The following is a 14,669-nucleotide window of genomic DNA, read 5'->3' as shown; positions in this document are numbered from 1 at the left end:
TATAGTCTCTGTATTAAACAAGGAAAAACTTTATCATCCTTTCATCCCGGGGTTCAGTCCGAAAGTCCTTACTTGTATGCTGTGCCATACACACTACCCAAGCATAATAAATAAGAATATAAAGATTGAAACCACGTGCAGTCGGGTCTTCCTTACAGCTTAATTAACAGCTCTGTCGCCCATAAGAACCGGATAGGGGCTGACTAATGCTTTATATTTGTGTATTGTTATGAGCTACTTTTCCATTTTTCTGGGACAGCACATACATGGAGAGCTGTGTAACTCGGATATTCCTCCTATGCCAGAGGAGAAGCTGCAGCTGGGAAGGATGAAGGAGAGATCCACCTTTTGACTGAGAATAAATGCAACAAGGATGTGTAATCAGGCTAAGCAGGACTAAAGGAAGTTGCTCAGTGTTATATTGCTATCCTCACTGTTTGAAGGTCCAGGTTTGCCTATATCTAAAGATACAGACTCTTTTTCTTCTCTTATAGACAAAGCAGATGGAAGTACGTCCTGTTAGAGGACAAAGTTTACATTTGCAGAAGTGACAGTGAGAACAGGCTGGGAGAAGAAGCCTGTGTGCGAAAAGAGTGCAAAAAAATGGGAGAAAAAAGTCTGAAAAAATGCAATGCATATATGGATAAGAGTACTACTCTGATCTGGTAAAAAGCTGTGAAATTAGTGTATGGTGTCTTTGGATTATATATGGTGATAAATATCCTATCAAACCCTGCTGGGAAACCAGCAGGCAGTAGAAGTTTGAGAAATGAGCTTAAAATATAGACTTATATTGAATAATGAGGACAAAGCACAAAGTTTTATTGAATAGCAGCTCCTTTCATGAGCACCATCACTCCTGGGATTAAGTGATTCAGGCGCTCTGGGGAAAGAATGACATGCAATTGTGTATCTACAGATTTATTGTTACTCAATATAATCTAGTTATATATATATTTATGTAATCTACAAATACACATCTATATATGTTCAGAGAGGGTAATTTATATAGACAGTTTAATTCTGGCATTTCCAGAGAGCTCTGGACTCTGCATTGGAACTTTAGCATCCCTGTAATACAGCCTTTTGGATGTGATGTGGACCCTGACAGCCACTGATGCTTATTTTCTCTACACCAGCCCAGTAAAGATGTGTATTGAATGCAGAACCTGCTTTTGCTTACCCATCCTAGCAGTGGGAAGTGAGTTCCTTAAGCTCCCTGAAGAAGTTTGGCAATGGTTATTTTACCTTTGTTTGTTCCACTCTTTCTCTTCGCAAGGTTTTCATTTCGGCACTGAACTGTGACCGTATTTTCCTATGTTTACTGCTAGAAAACCTTTAGAAAGGTGCTAGGAGACTGAATGGGAGCATAGATTTTGCATTTCAAAAGACAGGCAGAGGTGACCCGACGGACTTACATTAAATCATTTCTTTTACTTTCTCCTTTGTCGGGGCCTGAGTGCTGACCTGCATGAATTCAGATTCATCTCTCTTCCGTTCTGTGGCTTTTGAGTATGTTTTTCAGCTGTGTTTTTCTATGCAGGAATCTGCTGCTTGTATAGAATTGGTCGCGTTTTTTTCTGAGCATAAGATTGTGGGATTTAACCCTTAAAGCAACCATGGCTCAAGGGTATAATTGCACAGTGAGGATGTGATAAAGTTCACAGGTTATCAGCATACGGTGTTGGCAGATCTTGAGCTAAGGTGTGTACAAAGAAGAAACAGGAACCGCAATTTTAAAAAAGAAGTGTTGTTTTCCATTTCCAGCTTGTCCAGATGGATTTTTTGGACTTGACTGCCACCAGGTGTGCAACTGCCAGAACGCAGCAAGCTGTGACCACGTCCTAGGAACCTGCCACTGCCTCCCCGGCTGGCGGGGAGAGAAGTGCGACCAGCGTACGTACATACCCCAGCCTGCTCCTTGCTTGCAAAGCCTTCAACACACTAATATTCCTTCCTTTTAGGAACGGCAGGTAACCTATGACAGTACAGTTTTGGATAGGTCACATTCCTTTCCAAAGATGCCAAATATTGAAACAGTTCGTAGCTGCTGTATAAATAACCATTTTTTTAACTTCTTTTGGCTCTTGTTAAATGTTCTAAGTACTAATTTTTACATACTAGAGCTATTTGTGACTTTTGGCTGCTATTTTGTGGATTTCAGTTTTGCAAAACATTAAGAGATGAAAGGGCATATCTGTATTTCTGGTTTACCTCATCTAATTACCAAGCATAAAGTGACAGATGGCAAATGGACAATGTGGTAAAATCAGAGCTGGGACTATATAATTATTTTAGTGGAAGAAAATAGTTTTATAACCAATTTTTAGACAAGTTATTTGTAAAATAATTGGCTTCATAAGTATGCAGATATAAAGTTTGTTCTTCTGAGAAATTTATCACCAAATTTTATGGAAAATTCATCTATTTTCCTTTTCTACATGATACGTGGAGGTCATTAAGCCCATTGGCAAAATGCAACAGAGTTTTTTTGGTTTGTTTTTTTACGATAGTCAACTTTTAACCTTTCTGTCTCAGCTTCACCTTTAGATTGATGCCACAGTCCATATTTCCCCTTGAAAATATGACTGCATTCTGAAAATGTGGCAGGAACATGCAAAGAGCCAACTTTTGTTGGTAGCATACACTTTCATAAGATCTCTTTAATCCACAGCTGTGTTTTTTGCTTTAGTAGAAACTTACAGCTTAATTTAGAAAATACTACTGTTATTGAAGCAGTCGTGTTCTCCAGGCATGCACTAGGATATAATCAGCCCTGTCTGAGCAGGTCAGCCAAACAACCTCCCTGCCACACTTACTCTTGACAATATCTCTTCTTCCATCCTTTGCCTCTCTGCACAGCATGTCTTCTTCTGGAGAGGGCTTCTCCTGCCCTTCTTGATCTCTGGGAGAGTCACTGCTGGTGACTCATTCACCTCCCTGTGGCCCCCATAGGACCTCTTGACCAGCTCTTCTCCAATCACCTGAAGATAACTAATTCTGCCCCGTGAGTCTAGGCAATTGAGCCAACTTTGAGAAATAAATATGAAGCCGTTGACGTGTCGACATGTTTCAAAGAAGAAGAGGTGTTTCTGAGCAGGTGTGATGCTTGCTTCTTGGTCACCATCTATTTCTTCGCTGTCCTTTGGACGAACCCCAAAGTTAGCAATCTGTCAGCTTGGCCCTTGGGCTGAGTTAGGGCTGGGAAGCTTTGTTCCTATGTACTTCATTAAGCTCACTGAAGAAATGTGGCTCTTTGTCAAAGGCCACCTGTGCTCCCCTCTACTCACACAAGAGAGAAACTATTTATTCCCTTGCACTGTGACCATTAGGGCTTTATGCTGAGCTTGATTTATTCCTCACGCTAGTTAAGATGCCAAAGCACTCGAGGCCTCCTTTGGCTTCAGGAGGAGAGCAAGGTCAGTTAATGGTGCAAAAGAGTAACCTAGGCTTCCCTTGGCTAAATCCTGAGTCTTCCTTGACTGGCTGACAATGTCCCGTCCTACAGCAGTTAATAAAATCCATGGAAGTAGCCCCTTTGTAGATGGCCTGATTAGAAGTGACACTGGAGCGTTGCGGAGGGACTTGAGAATGGAGGAGAAGAGCAAGTTTGAAGGAACCCAATTTACACAGAAATCGATTCAGTCTCAACCATACTGTGCTTAAGAGCTACTGGCTTAGGGAAGTCCCAGGGTGCAAATGAAAAAGCCTTCAAAACTGACAGCAGAGGAAGCAGCTTCCCTGCCAAGAGCTGGTAAACAAGGAAGAATGAGATGACCCTCTCATGGGGGCCAGCAAAGCGATGGGAGCTCTGCAGCCCGCCGGTCTCGAGCATGGCTGGGGTCTGTGTGCTGCTCTCACAGAAGTTCAATGAGATGCCAAGTGCCCAGAGGACTTAGAAGATTGATTCAGATGAAGCATCTTTGAGAGCGAAGCAGGTTTGCTCACGGATGTAAATGAAGGTCAGTTCTTCCTGCCTGTTGCTTTGCAGGGTGAACAGTTACAGGCAGCTCCTGTGAGCTCATTTTGGGGTCCCTGGAACCCCTTGCAGAGCTGGAGTGATGTCCTTGGGAACTACATGGTGTCCCTCACCATACCCATGCATCTGGGTAGGGTGTGTATCTGCTCAGCCAGGTCAGCTCTGAGTACTCTTGGGTGCCGAAGACTCCAGGTCTCCAGAGAAAAGGAGGTACCTGCTGACCATATGGATCCACGCACTATTTCTCCTGCAGCCTCAGGCCTCTGCAGCAGTGCTCCCGATGTTCCCAGGTGACTCCAAGCAGATTTTGGAGATGCTCACATGCTGCTCCCAGTCTCTGCTCAGAGCTTAGTGGTTGTGCTCCTGTTTCCTGGAAGTTGCTAACTCCAACAGCTGGAAGGACAGAGTTTGCTTTCAGGTAATCAAATTGCAGGCAATGTGCTGCAGGATATTGAAAACTAATTCTGCCCTCATGGGCTTTGAACTGATCTTAAGCAGGCCATGGAGCGCCTGCTGTAAGATGCTATCTAATTATGGGAGATACAGGCAGGAATGCCTGTTTGTGAAAGCTGCCTGACACTCTGTGTTAAAACGCTGTATTTTTGGCTACTTGAAAATAACTTTTGATAACTTGAGATGAAATTTGCTAAGCCTTAGCTTAAGGTAGTGGTGGAGAGATTTTTTATTATTATTATTATTGTCCAGCTAGGCTAGGTTTCCAAAGAAGAGGTATATTGGAAAGGTATGTTGCCTATATTAAAAATAAACTTCTGTTGAGAGTTATAATGTCTCAGCTGTATAGAAGGGAGGATTCAACCATTGACATTTTCCTGTACCAGAGATGTGACTCTCTGTACACAAACTCATCCAGAATCAATGTTTCAAAAAAAAAAAAAAAAAAAAAAAGCCATTGTGTACATTGTGTATATGGCCTGTAAAAGCTAAACCGAATTCAGCAGCTAATTTTCTTCCAAATTCTGCTCAGCAAGATCTTCACAGAATCAGCTCCTTTCAGGAAAGAAACCGCACTGGTCTGTAAAGCAAATCACTGCAGATAGATCAGTGCTCAAGATAACTAAAGTTTTGATATGTCATAGTATCTGAGCGCTCAGTTTTGCAGATTTCATGTTCTTTTAGAGCAGCAGTTTCTTTTGAGAGAGAATTATCAGTGGGAGTTGCATGAAATGCAATCTCATGGGCAGCCTTTTGTGTCTTAGTCCATGTCTTTTCCCTGTACTTCCATACACTTTTGACAGATGTTGACTTCCTGCCTCAATATTTTGGCCTCTAGTTTCACATGTTTCTTATTCTGAGTGTAAAAGGAATTTTGAAGACCGCAAATGAACATTTCCTCAGAAAGGAGAAGTTTGGAGCAGGAAGAAGTCTAATAATTCAAATGCTTCTACTACTTCTTTCCTTTACATTCATCATGACAGGAGAAAAGTCACTTTACTGTGTTCGGTTAAGGAACTTGATAAGGCAGTTAAATATATCCCTTAATCTTCAGAGTAGAGGTTTAATAGTCAGGATAGTCCCACAGAGAAACTAAGAAAGTTTGTATACAGTAAATGAGAACAGCTTAGTTTTCCCTCTCCAGAAATTTCTACTTTCTTACCAGAAATTTCAGTGCAAAACTCTGTCTTCTCAGTGATAATAAGAACAGCTTTGTTCTTATGCTGTTCTTATGTCTAGAGCACATGCTCTAGAAACCTCATATCAACCACTGGTAACTAGTCAGGGGAGCTGGTTATGAGCTGGTTTTTCCTTTGGCTTGGTTATGATACAGTCTTCATCTCTATTGTGGAAATACTTACTTCTGCTCCTGAAGTTGAGCCAAAGCTCTGTAAGATGGGCTGAATCTCTCACTTGGCAAACAGGCCTCATTTGTAGAACAAACTGTAACTGGGATGTGACTAAGTTCCTGTGCTTTCTTGTAGTTTTAGCATGGATAGGGTCCAAACGATGAAAAAATGAATAGTGTTGAAAAGATGTTCTAGGAGAAACAGTATCTATGGGAATTGCAGAGTCCTCAGGCTCCTGAGTCTCAGATTGGAAGTCCTCAGATCGGAAGAAAAAGGCGGGGAATAGCTCAGACACTGTCAGCCAGATGACCCGTGAGGTCTGGATGGTTTCAGTGCTTGCTCTGTCCCCGGAGATGAGTTCTCCGCACACAACTGCATTCTGCAGCGACACCATCAAAGGCCTGGAGGCTCTTGTGAAGAGTTGGAATTTGGCTCTGGTCCTGGAGATGTTCCAGTCAGTGAGTACAGGACGCTTTCCTGGATCAGGACACTTTGCTGGCTCACCAGCAAGCAGTGCTGGTTATCTAGAAGAGATGAGAAACTCTGACAGCTTCATGGAGGTGAATTAGTGAACTTCTGTAATGTAGACACAGAAAACCCCACCAACTGCTATTGTATTCTGGGATGGATACCTGGGAAAGCAGAATGGCAGACCTGGGATACCAGGGAAAGCAGAAGTCTGGTTTACACCATTTACGGAGGTCCACATTTCCAGTGCAATGGAAAATACAGGACAAAATTTCATCCTTGCTGTTTTTCACAACACAGTTGAGAATGGAGCTGAAGCAAGTGTACGTTTGCAGGATGGCTGTGCTAAGTTTTCACCTGGGAGCCAGCTGCTTTACTCAATGTGTTGAAAATATCACTCCTCTCTGACCAACGAGTAAGGGCTGTGGGTGAGCTAATGCATCCAACTGTGAAAAATGAACAATGAAAACAATGAAGTTGTCAGTTCTCTTACCAGGATGCAAATAAATATCCAGCCTGTCAAGCTGGCTGTTCTGCTGGACCATTAGTTTAGCACAAAGACATTCCGCAGTGCAGGAGGATGACAGCTGATCCATCACCCCCGTGAGCCTAGTCTTTGATAAAAATCTGCTCAGAATGTATTACGATACATATTTTTAAGCCACATTATTTAGTGTCAGACATGGTTAATGTGTGATCCTACGTGCCTCTAAGATGTGAAAAGTGTGTCATCAGAAGCCAATTTCAAACTGATTTCCCCAGAAGTGGGTTATGTCTCAAATTTGCTCTGTATGATGCCTCCTTTGATGTGTTCTAATTGCATTTTATGGCCTTCTCTCGGTGCAGCCTGCCAGGGTGACAGTTACGGGAAAGGCTGCAGTCACGCTTGTAATTGTCACCACGGAGCGCTCTGTGATCCCGTAGCTGGGACGTGTATTTGTGCAGCGGGATGGAGGGGAGCCACCTGCCAAGAAGGTACAGTTGGAATTGCAGCCCCGTTGAAGAAGATTATAGGAAGGAAAAATGAAACCCCAGCTCGAGAGGTTTCCACTGGTATTTAAATTATCAGCTCTGTGCACTGTTTGGTCGTTATTCTCCTATCCACGCAGTAATGAAGTTCTGCACATTAAAAACCCATCTTGAATCCAGGGCTGTTGCAAGTGCCCCACATCAGGGCACGCATTGCAGCACTGGGGGGAAGAGGCAGAAGGGGCCAAAACAGGATCATAAACTGAAAGGAGAGCTGATTTTTGAAGTCTCTCTGATTAAGGAGAAAAAGTCCAGCAAACGTTCGTTTACGACACAGAAATGAAGCCGTTTCCTTTCCGCCGCCTGCGTTAGCATCCCGCGCGCTCTGCGGACACGCACCGTTACCTCCTGCCGCTCCAGGCGCAGGCAGCTAAATCCAGACCACCTGAAAGGCTTTGGGAGCTTTAGCTCTGGCATCTGTACCAGTCTGCGAGACCCAAACCAAAGCCCCGCTCCTGGGGGAGCTCAGGAAGGAGGACAGCAAAGCAGGGCTGTGCTGAGGCTTATGTTACACGTTCTCATCCACCGTTGCCAAGCCGCTAGCAAAAGTTTGACCGTCCCTGTCCTAGAAACCCCTCTTTTGTACGTTCCCTCCTCAGCATTACTTGGTTTTTCGTCTCTCCTTGGAGCAAGGAGTGCAGAACTGGGACACTTGCTGCTCTGGACGCACTGGGGTTTGGAGTAGACGTTCCCAAACAAACAGCTGCGGCTGCCAAGTGTAATAGGGAGAAGGAGAGTTGAGTTAAGCAAAGGAAAGGTACAGAATGATGGTAGAGTAATATAGGAATTGATGGGAAACCTAGTATAATCTAATACTTAGAACCCAGTATTAGAGGGTTTTCCATGAAGGAATGCAGAGCTGAGATGCACCAAACCTTTCCTCATGATGCATCCAATGCTATCTAAAACTTTCTGGTTTTGCTTAAAGGCCTCTAATCCAAAACAAATACAAAAATACAGAAATCACTATCAAATATGAAGATTTTGTGAAGTGTGCCCTTTTCCTTTAGTGACCGTTTGGTCGTTTCGCTATTCCTTCGCCTTTGAAAGTGAGGAGATGGTACAAATCTGTGAGGATGAGTGAGCGATCTCCCAGTGACCGTCCCTTTGCAGAGGGAGAACCTGCTCTGCCAACATCTCAGTTACCACTTCAGCACACAGTGTGTTTTTGTGCCAAAAAATTAGGATCTCTCTATAGGAACTAGGTGAAATGGGATTTAATCATCTTGCTTAAATTAAAAATAGGTAAACTGTAAAATGTCCTCAGCCAGCTGCAGATAGCAAGATCAATTGTTCATTATAAAAGTAATTGTGATTTTAAGTGCACTGTACAAGGGAATGCTGAAAACAGGGAAATCAATAGCTACATTCCTTAGTGAATGGTGAGAAGGTAAGAGAAAGGACCCAAAATATGTTTATCATCAGTTTGAGCAGAAAAATTTGAGTTCATCTGCGGGGAAAATAGTTACCTGTCTTTGTCACTTGCCCTTTTTTACACATGTTGTCCCCAGATTGGTTTTATATTAATGTGATTCCTCAAATGTCTTTGCCTCCAGTTTCGCTCTGCAGTAATCCCGGGCGCCGCAGCAGGTTTGGGCTGGGGAGGGTTGTGTTTTGCCTGTGCTGTCCTGCTTTCTTGGTTCAAGTGTCCTGCTGCTGCCTGTCGTTTGCAGCCTGCCCGCCGGGTTGGTTCGGCGCCAGCTGCTTGCAGCCCTGCCTGTGCCCCCGCCGGGCGACGTGCGACCCAGTGACCGGCGCGTGTCTGTGTCCCCAGGGCTGGACGGGGATGGCCTGCGAGCGGGGTGAGTTCTGCAGCGCCGCCCTTCACTCCACAACCAAATTCTGCTCTGGTGAGACCTGATCTGAAGCAGTCCAGAGGCAAATTTTTTAACAGTAAAGGTGCCGGAGCGCTGGAACAGGCTGCCCAGAGAGGTTGTGGAGTCTCCTTCTCTGGAGATCCTCAAAACCCGCTTGGATGCAGTCCTGTGCCACGTGCTCTAGGTGACCCTGCGTGTGGAGGGGGTTGGACTAGATGATCTCTAGAGGTCCCTTCCAACCCTAAGCATTCCACGATTCTATGATCCTATGATTAGTCTGATCCCCCTGTAGCCCTTCGTGTCTTGCCTTGTGCCAGTCTCCCCGGTCTCGTTTCAGAGTGCGAGGATGGGAAATACGGAGAGGGCTGTGAGCAGAACTGTAGCTGCCACCATGGAGACTGCGACCGGCTTTCAGGGAAGTGCATCTGCCACACGGGCTGGACCGGGGACCGCTGCGATGTTGGTATGGATATTTCCTTCTTCTGATGCTTCCTTTTAACAGTCAATCATTTCTGCTTCTAGAATATGCAGTAAGTTTCCTTATACATTTTTTATATCTTTATTGGCCTACCAAATGTAATAAATTAAATAAAGAAAGTGACAGAGTTCACCATGTTTCACAGGAGCTCTGGAGACAGATCTCTATTCAGTCACAAATACATGCCTTGTCCAAATCGTTTTATCCCTTTCTACTTCTGAACCATGTCTGCTAAGAAAACAAAGGTATTTGTCCACTTTACAGATGTATGGAAGTATATATTAAAGAAAGTTTGCTGTATCAGACTGTACCCACCGTGTGTTACTACTTCTCTGTGTGTCACTGAGGAAAGCTCAGGAAATCAGACCGTAATGGTCCTTGCTGCATCCTAACTTCTGTGACTGACCTATGATCCAGACTGTGCTGGTTTAAAATGGATGTCTGCCATGTTTACATCCATGCAAGTCCCTTAAACAGAAATCTTGGAAGCAGATGGTTATCAGATGCCTTGAAATCTGCATTTGATTCTGTCCCTGACATACTGTGGCTTCTGCAAGCCACAGGCAGTGTTCTGATGCATCCATTTGAGTGCTGAGAACTCGCACGGCCTCCGTGGTCAGTGTGAACTGGAAGGCTCTTTGTAATGTGGAGCTCCCATGTCTTCAGGTTTCACTTTCTCTTATTGCTTGGTAAAGGCGTATGAGGTGGAAAGTGGTACCTAGGCACAGTGATTCTCACTATTGAAACAGTTAGTTATTCCTCTTCCCATTCACATGACGGTATAAAAGTAAGTGACATTTTAGAGACTATCCAGATTGGTGCTCTCGACCACTACTAAGTCTTTGCAAACTTGCAAATCGTCGTATAAAGATTCACTAATAGTCAACATTAAGCACTTTTAATATTTTGAGTATATTCTTTTTCAGTTATATTTTCTGGGCATACAGTGCTCTAAGTGTACATCATTATGTCCAAGAAGAAACATACTGACTTCTTTGTGAGTGACTGATGCTTTATGTGCAGTAGGACGACCTGGTGTTCTCTGTTCCTCAGTCTGCCCCGCTGGCTTCTTCGGGAAGCGGTGCGAGGAGCGGTGTGACTGTGTGCACAGCTCGTCCTGCGACCATCAGACTGGTACCTGTCACTGCGAAAAGGGGTGGCGAGGGACGCGGTGTGACAAACGTGAGTATCTGCCAGGGCTTGGAGGAGGAAAGTTCTGGTTGTTGTGTTTATCTCTGTTAGATCCTAATCCCCTGAAAAGACCCTTTAATTCCTACATAACTGCTCTGATGTTTTCTGCACTTCATAGAACTGTTGAATCAACTCTGTAGGATTCTGATGATTTTTCTCCTTTTTGCAAATCAGCCTGGAGTCATTTTGAGCGTATTTCATTCTTCCCTCTGAACTGCTTCAGTTTTGGAAAGCATGAATGCTCCTTAAGGTATAGAGGGCTGGATCTTGACCATCACCAGCTGAAGTCCATGCTGAACCTGGCTTTTGATTTCTAATGGTGTGGCTATTCTATGTAGTTAAAGCAGCTTAAAGAAGTATCACCCTCCAAATCCTTTTTCAGCATGCTCTTACCTCCCTTTGTCAACTAGAATATGTTAACTTGAACTCTTCTGGGATTTGTGCTAGCTTGCATGGCCTCACTGCTGGGCAGGTAGTGCTCGTATGGAGCAGCAGAGGAGCTGACAAGTGGTAGCTTTCAAACCATCATCCTCATACTCTGCCCACTCTTCTTAACAGAATTTTTCCCCTCCTTCCAGCTTGTTTGCCAGGCTACTACGGCCTGAGCTGTGCCCAGCAGTGCACTTGTCCTGCAGGTGTCCCCTGCCATCACACGACGGGAGAGTGTGGCTGTCCACGAGGATTTACCGGCGACAGCTGTGAAAAGAGTAAGTTGTTTGTAAGAATGCAAACAGCTTCCTTGGCAGGAACCCCAGGAGACGGGTTCATATCTTAAATAGCTAAAGCGTTGAGTTAATCAGCGCTTGAAAAGCAAGGGCAGAAGTGCTGCTGCCCCTTGAGAAGACCAGGCTTGGCTGCTGCTTGGGGGAAAAGCCAAGATTTGGGGTTGATGAAATTTCTCCTCGACCCAGCAATAGCTGCAGTTTGTCCGTCTTGTAGGAGCTCCTACTTTCCTCCTCCTTGCAGCAGGAAGCAGAGCCTCAGGCCAGCTCCTTAGGCAAGGGATGGTGAAACCCAGCCTTGTTTGTGTTAATAGCAATTCGGTCCATCTGCTCTTTGCACCAATTTACATTGGCTGGCAAGAGGGCCTGAACTGAGGAAATGCTGTAGGAAGCAGTAATGTAAGAATTAGACACAGCAAGACCAAAAAACATTGTCAGTGTAACTGTGATGGACAAAATGCAACCTGAATAAATGTGCTAAAGCGGCTTTGCAAGTTTAAACGCCCTGCGAAAGGCAGAATGTGCCTGGTCCCCTGTGAATTATACTGTTATTTTAGTCAATTTTACCTGACATTTCCCTATGATTTTCTCTAGTGACAAGAAAATTGTATCTGGCCCTTGACAGTTGGGCACAAATTGACTGAGCGAAACAAAATCAAGCAGTGAAGTAACCCCCAAGTAAATGTAATAAATCCCAAGTCCCGGAGGACAGCATAGTTCTGTAGGCAGGGGCTTTATTTAATAAATTTGAGCTTGCTCTTTGTATGAGTGCTCTATTTACCAGGACAAATTGAATTTATTGGTTTGCATTTCCTCTTCCCCAAGCTTGTCCACCGGGCACGTACGGGCAGAACTGTAATCGCGTGTGTCGGTGCTCAGCGGAGAAGGAGGAGTGTGACCCGGTGACGGGCAGATGCGCCTGCCGGCCGGGGTACTTCGGAGCCCGCTGCAGGCACAGTGAGTACGCAGGAGCCCCTGCCTTCATCCTTGTCACTGCCCTCAGCACTGACCAGGACACAGCTCGTGTTAATGCACGATAACAGCAACGCCTGCGTTGTTGGATGGAGCTTTAAGTGGGCAACAGGATCATTTGCCAGCGAAATTCTATCCAATTTCATGCCACACTGAAGAATATCAATATAGTTCTCTGCATTTACAACTCTTAATCTTCAGCTACGAAAGGATATTATATAGCTTTTTTTTTCCCTCTTCTTTTTGCCCCTTTTTTTTTTTTTCCAACATACCCAGGCCAAAATGCTTCCCGAAATCTCTTGAGTGTTGAAGTAAGGACAAATGGTTATTATAAAACAACGAGCTGCGATTGGCAATAAATCTAAGTGATTCATAAAGTCAGTTAAGTTGTAGAGCCTTCTGAGGAACAATCAAATTAAATAAATTGTTACTCTGTATTGAAAAATGGTGACTGGTGTAAAGGACAGAATGCCAATTGGCTGAACACTCCATCATAAAAAATAGTCCCAGATCCACATGCCTCATGCTGGTATTTTAGGACATCTGTAAAATTGTTTGTAGTGGAATGTGGCAACTGATAAGAAACATATACTGAGGTATCCAAAAAAGGAGACAGTTAATTACCTTTTTATTTACAACTTTAATTTTGTTTTTACTCCATGGCTTGTAATAGTCTCATAAAAGAGTAAAAGACTGTTTTTTTCAAGCTCAGTCTTTCTCTCTTTGGCAAACGCTGATTTTCCTTTCCTAGGAATCCAGAATGGCTCTGTTTTAGTTTGCTTGCTTTTTTGGGCGATGATTTGGATGCAAAGGCCAGCTGCAATATGTGCAGATCTGGTAAGGGTTAAACCTGTGTTTTATTCGTGGAGTAGAAGCAGCTAAGATTTGAGAAGAATGTTTGTATTGCCGTCACGTTATCACAAGCCATTCTTTAAAATAAATAAAAAATAATATGTAAGGTTTGATTCTGTTCTCCTTTGTACATCAGTTCCCACTGTAAGTGAGATCAAAATCTGGCCTTCAAAATCTAGGTTTGAGCCATCTGGATCCATTTCAATTGAATTATGGTGAATATTATAATAGAGCAGTAGAAGAGATCATCTATTTAACAGTGCTGTTTTTTAAAGACTTAATCATGGTTAGACTATTACCTTTTATGTAGCAATCTTGCAATAGTCATTATCTTTGTATCTCTCTGTAAATCTCAGTAGGTTATAATGAGTGTCTTAAGTTTGCTTAAATACTTAAGATTTTACTTCCAAATTAAATATATTTATATATAGAGAGAGAGATAATATAGAAATGCTGATGTAAAAGAAGTTACTTGCAAAGTGAAAGCTGTGTTTTGTTGCAAAGAGGGCTTTGCTGTGTAGTTGTCTGTAGTTAGGATTAAACCTATATTTTCTATATTTTCTAGATTCCAACAGTATACGGTATCGTGAAGAGCAAATTCTCAGTTAATCAATACAGTTCTGCTAAAATGCTAGTGGTGGGATAATGAAATGTCTTTGTATTACTGGTGTAGAGATTTAAAGAGGAGGAAAATTTATCTCACATCTCTTAGCCCTCCCTCTTCCTTTTTATCCCTCTTCTCTTGTAAATCGGACCAATCTGTAGAGACATGAAGATGGAATCAGAGCCGTTTACGTGTAAGTTATTTTTGTATATAGGTCAGTGAAGTGAGACATTATGGATCTGATTCTGAACTCGCACTGTCTGATAACCAGGGATAGCTAGCGTGACACTGGGAGAAACACTCCTCGTTTCTGCTACATGGAGGCTTGGGGCTGCTCCATGGTGAAGAAGCTTTCGCTATAATATTAAAAACAGCAAAGGGAGCCGCTCCCAAAGAAGCTAAGTGGGCTTCAGTCCAGTCAACATGTGGTTGGATGCTGCTGGAAATTGTTTCTGGCAACTATTGCTATATTTTTAGTACTGTGAAAAAGGGTTCAAGAAAATATCTATAAAAGGTGTAGTTGGCTGGGAAGTCAAATTTCCAGGAGCCAAGAGCAACTAGGCTTTCATGTTCTCAAATTTTGGAGTGAGGGACTGAAATAGTCTCCTGGCAGGATACAAAGGAAGCAGGCAAACTAGCAATGAGGTTCCCATCAGTTGTCCATAACTCGATGGATGGACAGATATACTTGAGTGTGGAGAAGCTGGGGAAAAAAAAATAAGAGTTGTTGTAATGGATAGAAACAAAAACCACAC

At 43.4% G+C, this 14,669-nt stretch overlaps 1 protein-coding gene across 1 annotated transcript in view; it reads left to right on the top strand.

The window, feature by feature from the left end:
* The window catches only part of LOC104571522 (uncharacterized), a 171,345-nt gene that overhangs the window by 145,730 nt on the left and 10,946 nt on the right, over positions 1-14,669 (top strand). The window contains exons 22-28 of the mRNA XM_088523820.1: positions 1,768-1,896; positions 7,096-7,224; positions 8,952-9,080; positions 9,433-9,558; positions 10,627-10,755; positions 11,343-11,471; positions 12,312-12,443. Of these exons, the coding sequence (XP_088379946.1) occupies positions 1,768-1,896; positions 7,096-7,224; positions 8,952-9,080; positions 9,433-9,558; positions 10,627-10,755; positions 11,343-11,471; positions 12,312-12,443 (903 nt within the window). The remainder of the gene's footprint in view (positions 1-1,767; positions 1,897-7,095; positions 7,225-8,951; positions 9,081-9,432; positions 9,559-10,626; positions 10,756-11,342; positions 11,472-12,311; positions 12,444-14,669) is intronic.

Source organism: Tinamus guttatus, unplaced genomic scaffold (genome assembly GCF_059628265.1).
Source record: "Tinamus guttatus ecotype Peru unplaced genomic scaffold, ASM5962826v1 Tinamus_guttatus_pri_ptg000198l, whole genome shotgun sequence".
NCBI lineage: Eukaryota > Metazoa > Chordata > Aves > Tinamiformes > Tinamidae > Tinamus > Tinamus guttatus.
The sequence above is the reverse complement of the archived record's forward strand: the minus strand, read 5'-3'. Positions and strand labels throughout refer to the sequence as shown.